General features: G+C 39.1%; 1 protein-coding gene across 1 annotated transcript in view; it reads right to left on the bottom strand.

The window, feature by feature from the left end:
• SERGEF (secretion regulating guanine nucleotide exchange factor) overlaps positions 1–17,511 on the bottom strand; it is a 150,810-nt gene that overhangs the window by 125,524 nt on the left and 7,775 nt on the right. Inside the window, 1 exon segment of the mRNA XM_030485240.1 lies at positions 15,040–15,198. Coding sequence (XP_030341100.1) covers positions 15,040–15,198 — 159 coding nt within the window.

The following is a 17,511-nucleotide window of genomic DNA, read 5'->3' as shown; positions in this document are numbered from 1 at the left end:
GGGTTTTTTGCTGTTGTCCACAAGATGTATCCCGAAGAACAAATATTCAGAGGCCATTTGCACAGATTTCACAGATAACAAGCCTCAGACATACATGATTCTAAGAGTAAGAGTCACAATACCTACAAAGGAACAGGAAACACTATGGAAAAAAAGAGCCTTAGATGGCCAATCCTGGGACTTGCTAAGTGGCTTTAACTTTCTCAGCAGCTCCAGAAGCAGCTGAGTTCTACCTCCTATCAAGTTCAACCCCTAACTGTTCAGCGTTCTTAAGAAATAAAGTACAAAGAATAACACGGTATCACAAAACCAACGATGGCATCTCGAGAGCCTCCCAGGAGATCATTCTGTTTGTTCAGAGTCAGAACCATTAGAACAGTAATTACAATTGACTAAGACAGAATGGGCTGTTCACCTCAAATAATGCGCAGTTTTATCTCCAGCATTCTCATTGACATAGTAACAAAACAGTATAAAAGAGGATGGGAAGGAAAATTCATGCCCTTTCAAGTCAAGAGATTAATAATGAGCAATAAGGTGATGTATCCCCATTTTGCATTACCCCTAAGAAAAACTGAGGTTGGGGGGAGGAAGCTGAGTTGGGGGGAGGAAGCAGAACACAGAAGATTCCACCTCAAACTATGTAAGGGCAAGATGCTTAACATCAAGGGGACTGCAGAGAGAGAGGGAACAAAGCTGTAAATAGCTGCATAACGGTGAAAATATCTAAATGCCATTTATGCCCTGAAAAAATTCCATCACCTACAAGAGTATGCTATCCAGCTATCCCTTTGACTCCTGTCTTCTTGCTCCAGCTTAGACCTTTAACTCATTAGAATTCACATACAAAGAGTCTGAGTGTGAGATGTTATCGGAATTCAGAGCTACGGGACAGAGAGCATGAGGCAAAAATTTAAATCTGGAAGTCTAAAAATTTAGAAATATTTTAGAAATGTTGCTGCATATGTAAATACAATGAACGTAATGCACGTCCCTCCTGTGAAGAAATCTGAAATTCCTAGTCAAGAAGGAATTCTACTAGTGAGATTTACTTCTGATGTTTACCAAATGAAGCAATAGCTGTCCACAATTACCTCTGTATAGCTTAGTGTATATATATACACTAAGCACTGTATTGCTTAGTGTGCCAGCACATGTATGTTTAGGGATTACCTAAGTATGTACATGAACAGGGTTGTAATGTAAGTGTTGATGTGCCATGCTGCCTGTTAATTAGAGGAGTTTAGGTTTCAAATTGAGAGAGAAATAAGAGAACTTTTCTCCTTAAGGAGGGACCAGCAATGAGGATAAGAACAAAAAGCTCCTGGCTTTTCATGGCCTTCTTTTCCCTGACATTAAAAAGGATGTTGATCAAAAGAAGCAGTAACCCTCCCATTCATGCTTCACAAAATACAACGAGATAGGACGGCTTGTAAAGATAACATGAGTTTTCTCCTGCTCTAAAGCAGGTGACCAGGTGAGGAAGAGTCACTTCTTTGCTCTGAAGTGAAAAGCTTAAAAATCAGAAACTCAGAAAACATTTTTACATATCAAATTTGTGCCTACAGAGGATCAGTTCACTGCAAGGATTTGAATCCCAAGGGCATGGCGCGACCTGATTTTGACAAACTCTGCTCCAATACAGCTCTGGTGGATTAGAGAAACTTTAAATAACTACCCTAGATTTTTAAATCAGACACATCAGCAGTTTGCTACATTTCAGCTATGAGCTTCTGCCTGTGTGCATGCCCAGAGTGGTTTGGGTTTGTTTGGTGAAGTTTTTAATCTCTAGCAAAGTGAGCAAGCAAGAGGAGACAAGAGCAAAAGGATTTAACAACCTCCTTTGTACTGCAGGACTTGTCAGGATGATTCTTCAAACCAGATGAACTTACAGTAATCCACACTGCCACCCTTACATTGACCTCATAGTCTGACCTTTTCTTCTGGCCGTTCTGCTGTCCATTTACTTTTAAATGAACTGCCTTGGCTCTAGTTGGCTGTTTCACCAACAGGCACACTGTACAGGCAAATTCCAACAGAACAACCATCGGCTATTAGAAGGTCTAAAACTCAAGATGAGAAACGGCAAACTGATTTTCAGTGTTCTTACTATTTTGGGGTTGAAAGGACAAGCAGGAAGACATATTCCTAAAGGAGTTTCTGTGTCCATATATTCAGACATATATATTTTTTTTTTTTTTTTTTTGACAGCTTCATAAAGGTAAGTTTTTAGAAAAAAGCTTCTAGAAAAGTAAGATTTCATACATTCATGATGACAAGATCTTAGAAAAGCTGACACAAAGCACTGTCCCTGAATAGATCTTTGGCTTCACAATATTTTGTATAATTTTTCTTTTAATTAAATGACATCAAGTTACCTAAGAAAACCCCACCCCTCCTAAGGTTTCTCTTCTGCATGAATCAGATGCTAATACCTTCTATCACCCAGGCCTTTGTCCCAAAAGAGGGAAAACTACTGTGATTATTTTATTCTTATTATATACTGTGTTCTTCATAATACTGGACAGAGAAGACAGCCGACCTGAAACAAATAAGCTCTTAAATCCAGCAGAACATTCCCAAAACCTAAAGTGCATCCTAAGGAACATACATAAATGCAACTCCCCTTCACCTGCAGATCTCAATCTCAGCTGTTTGGGATCAACACAGAACATATGTACCTACACTAAGAGACAGTCTTTGCACTGAAGTTCAAACAGGAACTACAAAAAACGGAGGAAGTTGCACCTGAGTTTCAACTACCATGCCACAAGCTGGGCTTGAAATAGGTCCTCCTATACAAGAGGACTCAGCACAAGTGTGCAAAAAAGTTTGCAAACTTCCCTTCAAAATTTTCCTTGGGGTATGAATTATACATTTGCTCTTCAGTGCCATTGAGACTGAGCCTCACTTACCAACAATGGCTTGCTGCACAGCCACTGGAGGCCAGCCATATATCACACCTCTGAGTGGGTACACCCAGTGCCTACTGACTGCTCTGGACTTCTTCAACTTTGTTGGTTTGGCCCTCTTTAGCTTTTGGTTTCAAGTTTCTCAAGATGGCAGGTTAATCTTGCTATCTGGTGTTACTGCGCTCACAGTGTGTTCTTCCATGCATATAATTATAAGAAAATTAGTACCCAAAATATACTGCCAAAATGAAAACTGATCTGGAGAGCAACACCAACATAAAAGTTACACAAAACCAATATACATTCCTACTATATAGTAGGAATTAGTCACAAGGTTTGGATTTCAACAATATTTATAAGCAAAGCAGTATTTTTCACAGGCTGTATTTAAAAATCATTAATCTTTCATTTAAGGAAATCAAGTCACAGAGCAGCATAGGAAAAAAATGGAAAGAAAACTGATTTTGCTTATGGAACACAACAAATGTTAAAGGATATCAGTTGCTAACCACACTTGTGCATGTACTAGACTCAAGTGCTAAAACATAGACGTCAGTCGTGGTATTTTCAGAGCACTTAAAAATCTAGCTCAAGTCAGCTGAATGCTTACAAATACAGAAAAATTAAACCCCCACATAGCAGAAAGTACCCCACTGCACATAATTTAAGATAGAGATATAACTTCATCTTACAACAGCACAAAGTCATTCCTAGCGCTCAAAGAATGTAAACCCTATTTAACAAGTACATATGGCCAACTGAAATTTTTCATCACACACTTGTGGTGGATTGTTTTATGGCTCCTCACAATTTCAACAATTTAAAGAATAAATGCCATCAGTCTAGCTGCCAAATAAAAAAGTGGCTACATTCTCCTGGCAGATCTGATTGTACTTCGCTGGTATCAAAGAAGAAGGGGAAAAAGCCTTTCTACAAGACTACACATCTGGAACTCAGAATTCACAGCTGCTCATCTATCTACTGTATCCTACCTCAAATTCATTATTTGAAAAGTACCTCAAGGTAACCATGAAAAGCACAAGCCAGATAGAAACATACTGTTTTTTCAGAAGCATTCAACTGCCACTAAGCTCTTCAACAGCACGTTATCTATGTTCAAACAGTAAGATTCATTAGTGAGCATTAAGCTCGAATAACTAAACAGTAAGTGTCATTTAAAGGTTATGAAAACAAGTATTTAACAATTTTAAAATGCTACTAAGGTTAAATGAGATCTCTAAATCAATGCATGTACGTGCACAGATCATTTACATTTAGGCAGCTTCTTTCAAAAGTTGAGCTTAGTAATGCTTAGCTTAGTAAACGCTTAGCTTTAAACGAAGTTACTTAAACATGCCATAGCCATTTCTCTTGTAAACATGTCCAAAGACCAACAAAACTAAGAGGGGACTCAGAGTAAATATACATCATGTTTGGCAATCAGTTGCCATACAGCTTAGCTTATTATGTAATGATTGGTTTCAGCTTCCAGCTTTTTATTCTACGCAAAGTGAGCGCAATGCACTTCTACCTTGCTAAGTATTCAAATTGTTTGTCTGAGGCCATGTTATATCCACTTTGCATAACTTCAAAATTTCTGAAGTGCAAATTCTCACCATCTGTCTGCTTCACATCAATTCTTTACACTACTAAGGGCTTCCAGCTGACAACGTTTCAATCAATCCCATCATCATTCCACTACACACAACTACGTCATAAGATGCGATTACATTCAACACTCAGAATGGATTTGTCATTTTTTTGCATCAGACACACACCCCCTACCCCAGATCTCCCAGCTGGAAGGGCATATAAGGAGGAACCCCCCAACCCAGCCTTCTAGCCTATAGTTTTTGCTGAATAACAGAGCCTGATAACAGAGCATCACTGTGAATGGCTTCTGGGACACACAACACATTGGCAAATTGAAATAGAATAGAAATGGAATTAAAAACTGGGAGGCAGAAAGAAGGTGACTCAATTTATATAGTCACTGGGCCCATCTGTCAGAACAGCAACCAAACAACAGTGATCTTGCAAGTTACTTATTCCACATTTGGATCTCTCTCTAGTAATAGCTATGAATGTGGAACTTGGAGGCAGCTTATGACAGAAGTTTAGGAGCAGTAAATTTTCTCTTGCCTTTACCATTGCTTCTTTTCGGCCTCAAATAGGTGAATTGTCAGACGTTAGTACAATGTGAATGAAGCGATTTCGGTATGATTCAGGAGAAATGGTTTAACATTTAAAAAAAAAAAGAAGCCACAACAGAAATAGTTTCACAAAAGAGCAAATGGCTCAGATAATGCCAACAGTTCCAGCTACAAGTACACAGAAGAACCAGAAAGACAAGGACACTGGTGGTCAAATTTTCCCTCTTCAAAGGAAATTTTTATCAGCTTTGTACCCTGATTGCACAATAGTTGTGAAAGGGGAGGTGTTCCAGAGAGAATGATCATCATCACAATTGCAACAGTTTAATTTGCAATAAGGGAAAAAGAATAAGATAATGTAAAAACCCAAAGAAATAGCTCATAGGCAACAAGCTGCCCTTGCCAGCACCCCAAAACTACAGCTCCTCTTGCAAATTGGCTCTAGTGGTATAGGATATTGAAAACGGAACAAACACCACACTTACAAGTTTCCTGTGCACAAGCACCATAAGAAGGTTTTATTTCATAGCACAAAAGGAAGCTACCACTGCAGTCTAGGAGAAAGCCTTTCAGCAGAAACAGAACCCAGATATGGCCCACATATCATAACCAGGAAGAGATAAGAACAGTAAGGAATACAGGCAACCAAAGCCACTGTCACACAAGTGACACCTTTCTGTGATCAGCTAAACCTGTCTTCAAATGGCCAGGGATCAGGAGTTTCCCTTTTAGCTTTTGCATTCTTTCATAAATTCAATTTAATCTATGGTTCTCAGCCTGTTGTTCTTAATATCCTTCATTGCTTAGTGCTGTCCTGTTGTTGTTGTCACTGAGGTCGCATTAGAACTTTCTCCCCTATAATTTTCCACATACTTGCTAATGTATCTGACCTTGGTTTATTACATTTGCTAAATATATTGCTGGCATTAACTGCAGCAACCCAACCACAGAAACCAAAGAAAACAAACAAAAAGGAAAAGAAAAAAGAAGAAAGAAAAAAAATAGAGTAATGAATCCCTCGTCTTACACACTAATGACCTGAACAAAATCTATACCATAGCCGCATTTTAAAGGTTCATTTTTCTGAGAGCTTTTTAAAGATCAAGTTCCTTCAAGTTAGGACAGACACATTACTTAGGTCCTCAAAAATGGCTATTTCCATCAGCAAAAGAGAGGATATGGCACAAAAAAAAAACCACCACACCACACAGAGAAATTCAATATACTACGTGTAATCTGTGTCAGAAAAGCCACAGAGTGTCATGTTGAATGATGACCGATCAATCTCCAAACTCTTTCAGTCATGGAATAGTTACTAAAATACATTCAGACAGGACTAAGTGAGCATGAAAGAGGTCACAGCCCGGAAAACCTTGACAGACTAGCCTTATGCACTGTATAAGGCTATGGTGGGAGAGGCAGTCTATAGGCTGCCGCACACAGAAGATGAACAGAAAAGATCTGCAAAATTTGTCATCGCTCTTTTTCTCCTGGTTTACAACTCTTGCTAAAAACACTCAGCAGTTATCATGAGCTAAATTTAACAAAAATCCATTTAAATCCTCCTCTCCATAAACCATCTGAATCTCCATTTGCCAGTATACTCACAGTACAGCTTACAAGGGGAGTTTCAAATAAATAATAAGTTTCTTTGCCCTTAATGCCAATTGCTGATATTTCTATTTTACAATTCAATCAAAACTAATGACAGTTGAGCATCTTCCTGACACCTCTCTCTTCACATACAAAAAATAGAACATGGCATGGCACACCCAACTGTTTACTAACCAACTGAAAGTTACTAAGAACAAGGAGAGGCAAAAGAGGGACCATTACCGAAGAAACAACACAATTACTCAAAAGATGTTGTTAGCAAGCTTCTATTTTCTGTGAAGTATCTTAGTATATAAACGGCTCTGAACACTTGATACTAACTTTTCTGAACGTACCTTCAGTTCACAGTGACCTCCTCCTCAGCAGCCAAACCATGGGAAGAATTTCTTTGAGACTTTTATCAGTCATGTAGAAGTAACTCCCAGCAGGGAGCAGCGGAAATAGGGTGTAGAATCACAAAGCAATATATAGACACACACTCTCTAACTTTGTAAGCTTAAAAATAAAGACAAGGAATGATGCCAGCCCAAGAAGCCAAAGAAACTGCCAATCCCTTCTAGCTATTTACAGCTATCAAGAACTCAAATCCATGCAATTTTGAAAACAAAATCCAGGATGCTTTAATGTTCAGTGGGTTAAAAATTCATTAACTTTGTAACAAAAGCTGATACTGTAAAGCAAGAAAAAACAAGAGACTATATAAGCCAGAGCCAGCCCACAGGTTTTCTTTATTCAGTTCCTGTTAAAGAAAGAACAAGATACCCAAAAAACATGTTTGTGTTGTAAGACAGAACTAAACAAGAGGGGCTAACACAGAGTAGGATGTAATAGAAGGCTCCTGTTGTGCTGGTGAGCCGGAGCTGCTGAAGACAAAGTCTGCTGTGCCTCAAGAGAGCACACACACAGCAGAGCCACCACTTACTGAGATCTATCTTCTGGCAGAAAATCTTCTCTGAGATTCAGTGGCAATTTGGCAGTTAAAGGAACAATTTTCTATAGTAGCCCTGGCAAGATCCCACTCCCACATCCTCCCAAAACACAAGGTATTGTAGGATTTGGCTACTTAAGTTTTATATGCAGAAATCTTCCATAAATAAACTGCTAATTTCAGTTCCTTGCTGCTTGAGGAAAGAATGCCCATTAAAACCCTGGGAAAAGATAACAACATGATAAATTTCACAAGGTGCTGAGCAATAAGACTCTTCAGGTCACTAGGTCAGGGTTTCTGGGTTTCCTTCATTTCTCTTCTCCAGTATATTCTACTTCAGTTAATTTTTAGATTTAGGTCTACCAGACTGACGATTCCCCTGATCCCACGAACAAAATAAAGTCCAAAACAAGTGAAGCAAGGAGACCCATTCACATTGAAATACACCAAACTTCAACATCCATAGTATAGAGATAGCACATTTTCTTCAGACAGGATACCTGCTCAACCTCAGTCTTAACTGCCCCAGCAAAGTAAAGCATAGCATATTCTACCAGGTTTCTCAATTAAAATGATGCTTAATCTAGACAAATGATAAATGTGGATGAAAGGAAGGTGTTGCACACCAACTTCAGAACTGCACATTTCCAAAGTTAATGTTTGCAAGAGTCTTCCCTTCCACAAAAGGTCCCTTCCTGAAGACTGACTGGATCTGTATACAGCAGGCCTCACAAAACTCTCTAAACTGGGGCTACAGAAATACAGACTGAGCCATGCTTGGTGGGGAATCAAGGTTTGTTTCAATCACAAAGAGGATTCAAAACAATTGTTCCTGTAGGCAAAGCAGACTTGGTGACCAAACTGCAACAACAGAAACAATCTTGTTGGAGCAGAATGGATTACTGAAAGAAAGAGGTGAAGACCACGAAGTAGTGAGGAATCTGCACATCTGGCTTCAAAGCTCTCGAAACAGCAGGACTACTCTGAAAAGGATTTCCTTCTAGTGAGGACATTTCCTCCTCAAACAGGAAGAAAAAAGTATCACAGGGCTGCCCAAACTGTAGTGCTTGTGAACAAATAGAACTGTTCGTGCATCAATTCATCAGCTTTACTGCATCTTCCTCCAAGGTTTTGCATTAATGGGATGATTCATGACTGGAAAGGAACTTTCTGCCAGAAAAAAAAAAAAGACTCCTTTCACAAAAATTACTTAATAAAAATCAACACTCTGCATTGATGTGTTCACATAAAAAAAATAGTAAATTGCCACAAATTTCCAGAACACTTTATAATTTACACACATATTTTGCAGAGGTTAACTAATTGCTTACCTATGTGAGTCTATGGAAAAAAAAAGAAATAAATCCAATTGAGAACATGAATTCAACACACCAAAGATTAAGCTACGTTAAATATCTTGCACTGACTTAAACATTGATTCCACACCTGTAAATCTTACATGTACCTATAGAATGTCAAGTGAATGCTCATGTTTATTTTATGTATGTGCTTTCCCAGACATCTTTCAGTTTTCAGAGTATCCGCAGGGTGCAAACTTGCCATAAATTTCACCAGAAATCGTGGAAGAGGAAGGACATTCCCTGTCCTCCAGATGGCTGCCAGACAGGAATAGACTTCCCAAGTAACACAGTTCCCATCGACCACAATTTCAATAGCTTGTACAAACTTCACTTAAAAATACTTATCCTGAAAGTTGAAACAGCAATGAGATGGATGTGTAATGGAACAAGGAGCCAGCTTGGAAGACAATAAAGGAAATAAGGCAATTCCCATATGCATCTAGAATCTTTAATCCTGTTATTGCACACTAAGTTTGCCACAGATCCCATATGAATCCCACAAAGCTTTAATTTCCAAATTTTGGTCCCCAAGCTTATGCATTGCTTTCTCTCCTCTTCCATGCTCTACCCTTCATAATCAAATGCAAGACTTTCAAGAAAGGCCCTGAAGTTTTAAAATTTGCCAGCTAAAACCAGGTGCATCTGAAGTTTTGGGGGGGTTTAATGTAACCAAAAATTCCATTATCAGTCAGCTTATGAGATGTGTATATTTTAAACCAATCATATCACCAGCATAAACTCAGAAAGCAATGACAAGTGAAAACACATGCAATACATGCACTAAAAACTTATTTCATGATCTACTTATTATCTTGCAAGTTCCACAGTTTTCAGAGGCCAAAGTTATATTCTGCTCATTCTAACTTGAGTGATTTTGGTACTTAATAGGCCTTCCCACCTAGGTGCTGCATGTGCTCCTAAAAATCCCTGGAACAAATACATAAAGTGCCACAAGGGCTTAATGCTGGCAACATTTTCCTCTTTGATTCCACTCATGATCTCAATTCAACCTTCATCTTGTCTCTCCTGTTTGTTTTGCCATTTTTCTTTTTTGTCTTAAGCTGGAGTTTCAGCATTGGAACAAACTAGCAGGGGCAAGCCTTCCACAGAAGTGCATGCAGGGAAAAGTTTTCTGTCAAGCAAAAATTACTGGGTTTAACACTAGGGCATACAGGTAGAATTCAACATCATACTTTAGAATAACTCATACAGTCTCCCCTGTGGCAGCTGTTTCCACTTTAAAATCTCTGCATCTTCAACTGACATTCTTTGTTGCTTTCTCTTATAGTGCAAACAATAACAGTATTTCTCACAACAGCAAGGAACATAACAGGAAGGCTCTGAGGCACAAGCTCCCATTGCTTCATAACAGCAAGCTATAGTATTGTAAGGAAGAGGTAAGAATAGCCATGCACCACAAAACCATAGAAATAAGAACATAGAAAAGCAAGTGCATTTACCAGAATTTAGGTAGCGTTTCTTTAGTCCAAGGCAGATGAACAAAGGCTATTCTTCCTTAAACACTCATTTTGAAGGTTCTGCTTCAAAAGGGTTTGGAGGTTCCTATCAATTTGCAGCTTTTGTTTTAGCTAATTTCTAGTCTTTTACCTGTTTTTCCAAAACCCTGCATACTACCAAATGAAATACAGCTGTCTCACACTAAAAAGAATGTCAAGAGCTCCAGTTTCAAACTGTTTGACTGTCAGCTATAGTGGCTAAAGAGAGGAAAGAAGAGAGGAGGGAGAGTCCCCATAAAACAGTTGCCTTATTGGTAAGCAATTAACATAAAATATATATATACCCCCACATACATATACATTGGTATTTGCTGTTCTAGGGAGATGCTGAAAAATTGAAGGCAAAAGAAAGTATGCTTTCCAGTGTGAGGAAGGCTGCAGAGTCTTGATTCAAAAGAAAACTGGAGAGGACCTCTAGTGGGCTGGAACTGCAGTGCTCGGGTGCCGGAGAACAACGTCCTTCCACTTCACCTCCCTGCAGTTATACCACAGCTACTGCATCACTCACCAGCGGAGCCCGATAGCTTCACCTAGTGAGTCGCATCAGAGAAAGCACGTACAAATGCAATTACTGCGGTAAGCTCCCTTTTCAGGCCAGCTGATTAGAAATATTCCCTTGGTCTGCTGTCAGTGTTTGGAGGGACACATTTTCAGTTGCTTCAGAAAAAAACAGGAGATGGGTTCTATTTTACCATGTAGGTCAGTAACATGTCAGACCACTTCAGAGTGGTGTTATGTAACCTAAATGACATGACACCAAGGGACACTCAAAGACACACAAACTCAGATGTACATTTGGAATGAAGATTCAGAATATTATTTCTGGCTATGTCAAGGCATTTCTTTCTTACAAGACATTTTAGCTGTAGGCAGTTTTGCATAGGCAGCAGAAATACCATTTTGACTGCATTTATAAGGGAACTCCTGGGTGAAAGAGCTTGGAACTCTATCTGAGCTCAAACAAGGCATAATTTCATGTGATGGTACATGAAAAATAGATTAGTGAATGTATTCAGGAGAATTTAGATAATAAAACAGGCCAGATTAAGGAAGCTTATTAGGCACCTCAGTTAAAAAGAAGATAACTTGTTTTGAATTGAAGTTGATGATTCATTCACCTCTAAGTCTTTAAGAGACTTCTCTTGCTATATTTAGGTTTGCCTTCAAGTCAGATCAGTTCTATCATTTCCCAAAGTAGCCTAATTTACATCTTCAGCATTATAGGCCACAACTTAGCTCTCTTTTAAATGATCTAAGCAAAGGGTTCGTATCAACTTGAGAAGGACCACAAGATAAAGTTGACAGCGTTAAGCAGAGCAATGCAAGGCAGCTGCTCGTTATTATTCAAAAATAACATCACCTATACTGCAGTGGTGCTCCTTGTGCCATTAAGCAGAGTGCTTGAAAGGAGGCAAACCATTTTGCAGAGCAGTTACCTGAAGAGAATAATACTTGCACTTGGAATCTGAGGCAAGAAGAATGCATTTGGTCTGTCCTTCACATAGAGCAGTAACAGTACTGCCCTGTCGTAATTGGAAAGTATGCCTGGAAGTCACTCAATACAAGCATTCATGCAGAAAATAACTAAACCAAAGACATTAAGAAGTTCATATCTTATCAGAGATCTGATCAAAAAGTAAGTGGGGTCTCTCAACCTCCATCTTTTTAGACCAACCATCATTGACTAGGACCATCACTAGTAGCAGAATAATGTAACTTATTTTGAAAGAGTACTAGTGATGCCATAAAGCCCAGTTGTGTTTCTCTCCTCTGTAGTAATCAGCAATCCAGGCAGAAAAAGAAGCAGTTACCTGTCTTGAAGGATTTTGTAAGTTATTTTACAGTTAGATTGTGTACAATGGAAATAGTCCAAAAGACATCTCCATGGTTAAAAAGAATAAAGAATTGGAGCTGATGAGGATCAGTTAAAGGTGAGGATGAAAAACACAACATACTATGAAAACATTCCTTAACATCGTTAAGCCAAGCAATTCATTTCTCAGGAATTATCTTCTTGAATCTGAACTGCTTTATGCTAGAAACAGCAGCAAATGAAAAGAGCTGACCAAACTCTAAAGTGAAATGACAGAAAACAGGACTCTTCAGAACTGTGGCTGAATGAGGTAGAATATATCATGAAAGAGACATGGGTATTAAAGTGACTTCAGGTGCAATTGAAATCCCTTGCAAGGACAGTAGGGAAGAAATGGAAAAAAAGTTGTATGTTTTGCTTTAGATTACAATGCAAAATTTTGACAATAGCATGAAGGAAAAACAAAGCAAGTCTTCTAAAACAGGCTGGTTTACATAAGAGGGAAAGCTTAATACAGAAGAAAATATTTATGCTGTGTTCCTTCTCTTCTGATAACAAAGTTGGTAACTTGCTTTAAAAGACTCACTTTAAAAGTGTCAAACACTGCATTCATGAAACTGCCTCCAGATGGTTCCTTTTAACAACATCACTGTCATTTACTTTTCAGTGTTCCATTAGTTCTGCAGTCAAGCACTCCTCAGCTGTCAGATAAAGATCAAAATGTCATTTTGAAATGGCAGAATTTGTGAATTGATGTATGAACAGAGTGTCCAGCTTTTATTCACCCACTTTCTTCCTGTGTTTTTCCAATGAGAAAAGTTTTAATTTGCTGTCAAGACAGCTGCAATTATGAATGTTTCATTATTACTACTCTGACCAGGATTAATGTTCTAGAGAAAAAAGAAACCAACAAATTCAAACAGTACTTGTAATGGCCTCTTAAAATTTCACTACTTTTGGTGGAAAACCCAACACTCCAAAGTGGAATGCATGCAGCCCAGGGGATGCACAAGACAATCCACTGGAGGGAAGGAAAAAAAATAATACATAAATCAATTAGTATTTTAATTACTAATGTTTTTAATTTAGTTAATAAAATAGTACTTTTAGTAGTGTTTATTTCACCTTTATCTCATCTTTTTAAAATTTCTACTGTGCATGTTTTATAGGTTGCATAACAGATGACAGTAGTGCATGTCTACTTTATAAATAAATCAGTATAAATATACTGGGGTGCATGCTAACAAAAAAAAAATAGGAGTGCACAGCCAGTAAAGTTTGGAGACCACTCGTTTACGGGTCTTCAGCACCATAACGCAGCACTTGCTCCCTTGCTAGACGGATGTAAAAATAGTGGAGGAAGAACTGCATGCAGAGAAAACTTCTCAAGTGGGCTGCATTTTTCAGTTACTTACCTGCAAGTTTAACCACAGGCAGCAAGTGATTTTTCAGAAACAGTTAAGTGCTTAGCTCACACTATGCCTGGCAGTTGAGAAACCCTTGACAGTCCCATGAGATTCTGACTGGTATCTAGAGGCTGCCAAAAGCCATTAGAAATCTTATTCTGGATGATTTAAGTTCAGGTCCATTGACTTCAAAAGAGATTTAATATTCTAAATACATAAAACTCAGTTTCAGCAATAACTTATGCCACTGCATCGCTTGGCCTGTTTTCTAATGCAGATGTAAAAACTCAACCTATTTTTATTTAAATTCCTTTTGAACACTCACCAAAATAAATCCCTGCTAGTCACTTCACACTTCTTTTTTTTTACTTGCTAAAAATCATCTACTAAAATATTCGCTTAATTTCTGCAATGGCTATGGGTAACTTCAGGGAAGTTTTACTTAGTGGGCATTATTAAGAAATAATGAAATAAGGAAACCATGTTGGCAAGACTTTTTAAAAATCAGATTACCCCAACTAATGTCTTTTTTCTATCATTTCTGTTCCACTGAGAATGAAATGGAGTGCTTTAGAATTATGCATTTTGAGATAAATTCTTTTACTCCACCTGAAAAGTTTCCAAGCAGCACGTAGCATTGATTACAGCTCCGAAACTCTTAGTATAGCATCCTCTAAAAATCAGAGTTCAAACATTCCTTTTAAATAGCTAAGGAAGCAGCTAGAATAACACAGGGTTTTTCTGGTCATACATCACATCCCTCCAAATTCTAGCACCAAGGGTTCACAGAATTGTTTCTCTCACATATTCTCACTTTTCTCTTTGGCTGCAATTGCTCCTGTGCAGTAACCTTTTCCCCTTCTTAGATATGTTACCCGACAGGTGCTACCACCATCACTGATGGGCTTAGCCTTGGCCAGTGACAGGTCCATCTTGAAGCTGGCTGGCATTGGCTCCATCAGACACAGGAGAAGCTTCTAGCAGCTTCTCACAGAAGCCATCCCCGCAGCCCCCCCTGCTACCAAAACCTTGCCATGCAAACCCAATACAACCAGTAACCTGATTATGCACAGAGCCTGCATCTGTCTAGTGCGTACGTGCAGATGCTACTGCCTTCATGAACATGCCTAGGCCCTCTGATCTTTAAGAGTAGCAATACTTCAGGGACAAAAGCCAAAGGATGCCTGCCCATCATTTTCAAAGGACAACTACTGCTCAGGTTAAACTGCAGAACCCCACAACCAACCAGTATCATTGAGAAAGAACACTGTTTGCATGCAATAAAGACAATTTACTGTTTTGGTGCCATATGTTACTCCTTTTTAGTTACCCTACCTGTTCGTGCCACCAAGTGGGTCCAGCCACTCCAAACTGCTCCAATCTTTTCATGTAAGAAAAACTGAGTCTCTATCTTCTTGGGCTCAGCAAGAAAGATCTCTTTGCTCACTAGCTGCCCATGTTTGTTGCTACCCCAGACATACAGGTGTCCTTCATCTACAATAGACAGAGAAGTAAAATATGTTGAAAACGGTACACGTAGACCACCACCAGATACAAGCTCTGTCTCAAAACAGCGATGTGGAGGAAAGAACATTATTTCACTCAATTTGTGTTTTCAAAGTATGCTTTTTCCTACCACTTTACCACAAGCATGCACACTGTAACTAGGACATCAGAAATATTTTCAAGGGCCTTAACACCACAGCCTGTTTTCTGAGGGCTACACTGGCTCCCTGGGACAACCTAAGCTCAAACTGCCTTGACCTCATTTCTACTGGAATTTTTATTAGAAAACTAACCACAGCAGTCAACTTCTCTGAGAAAAAAAGAAAATCAAAGCATCTTAGGGACCCTCATGGAACAGTCCATCTCAGTCCACTCTGGTTTTGCAGGCCTGCTTTTACCTCCACCCCAAAGCTTTGATTCGGTCCAGTAAATTACCTTACGAATTGCAGCAAATAATTTAACTCCCTTCCAGTACCTGGGACTCTTTGAAGCCTGGCTGGCTGCTCCTGCTCTGCATTACAGTCTCCCAACCTCTCTACAAGAGCTATGGACTTCTAGCTCTGCTCATAACTCTCCTGCCTTCTTCAGCTTGAGCAAATTCAGTAAATCCCCTAAAGCAGGGACAGTCTAATGCTCCTTGTCTCACCTTGGGCAGACACACAGCTATGAACATACAACTAAAGCAGGTGCCACCCATCACAAGGCAAAATTAAGATATTATCATGCCTCAAAACAATGTCAGACAAGTAGTGAGAGACTTCTGTAAGTCATCACTTGTCTCCCCACCTCTTTTCCAGAATAAGCATTTGTGCAAGTGCACACTCCAGGATTCCACCCACAGGGATAATTATATTTAAAGAAACATCCACATTGCTTCATATGTTTCACTGGTGCAAGCTGGAGTTGCTCACAGCCTAACAACCAATTGAGTGTAACAACATGACTGTTCAGATGAGTCCTTCTGCACATATTACATACAACTAGTTCCATCTTTTCAGTAGAAAATCATTCCGCCCAAGTTCTAGGCCTCCATGTTGAAAAACAAAAACCAACCAAACATAATCCACAAGAAACACTTAACAGAACATGAGGCCTCTTGAAGTCCTCTCCCACCCTGTACAAGCTGCAAGCGTAAGAAATAAATCCTGCACACACGAAGTACATGATCATGGGCCCAGAAAGACTGGAAGCCATATCATTTCCAACGTGGAATTGTTCCAAGCACATGTCCACAGCACTCACGGCTTCTGAAAGTCTCAGGTCAGCACTGTACTTTATAAGCAGCATGACAGAAGCAAATCTTTCAGACGGTGAAAAAAAAGTAGGACTTAAGCTACAATATATTTAATGATCTCGGTTTGGTAACAGTAACAAAGAATGAGCTATGGTGAAAAATTGGGCAAGGGTAAGCCAGCACTTCTCAAGTTACACGTCATTGAGAGCCATTTGCAGGACCTCCCACATTCCTCATTAAGACAACACAACTGAAATGAAAAGGAAAAACAAATCAAGCAATTGTTTCACTCCAATTCTCCACAGAAATTGATAAACTTCCTCCCAGAGTGAAGTACATACACCTTCTGGAGAGAAAAATTAAAAAAAAAAAAAAATAAAAAAAAATAAAAAATGAGGTGGCAGAAACAGCTTATTTCAACAAAGAAAAATATTACGGTCATTCATGTTTCCACAGCTAAGATACATTGCCGCTGTCACCTCCTTTGCTTTTCCAGAAGGCGCGTTTGCTTTACCCTGGGAAATATCACATGCTCAACCCTCATCTCATTTCTTGAGTAGGTTTTAAGAAAAATTTAGACACTAACACTTAGCACCATATTCCCACCACTGGACAGTTCTCCCTAGTTTGGATAAAGGTAGAGTACCATTTCCTTTATTTTCTTTCCCCTCCAAAATGAAAAAAGGAATCCTTTCAAAAGGATAACAGACCTCTTCAAAATGAGTCTTTTCAGGAACCACCACTCACATTTGCAACAATCCACTTCAACAGATGTGTCAAGCCCTGCCTGCCTGCAGGTGTTTGGTATCCTACCAGCACGTGGCTCATGGAGCAAAGCCAAAGACAATGCATCACAGTGTGAGAGATTCCCAGAAAAAAAATCCCACTTCAATACTACACCCTGCAGTAGTACCTTTACCATATCATCTATCCTTAAAATACGAAGTATTTTAACCAATAACAAGTATCATGCAGGATGAAGGACAGCAATAGCATCACATTATTAAAGTCTCTGGCACTTGCTCTGTTAATCTTGGTCACCCTGCTGTCCAATATACTGCTCTCTT

Source organism: Strigops habroptila, chromosome 4, assembly GCF_004027225.2.
Source record: "Strigops habroptila isolate Jane chromosome 4, bStrHab1.2.pri, whole genome shotgun sequence".
Taxonomy (NCBI): Eukaryota; Metazoa; Chordata; class Aves; order Psittaciformes; family Psittacidae; genus Strigops; species Strigops habroptila.
This window is presented reverse-complemented; position numbering and strand designations above follow the sequence as displayed.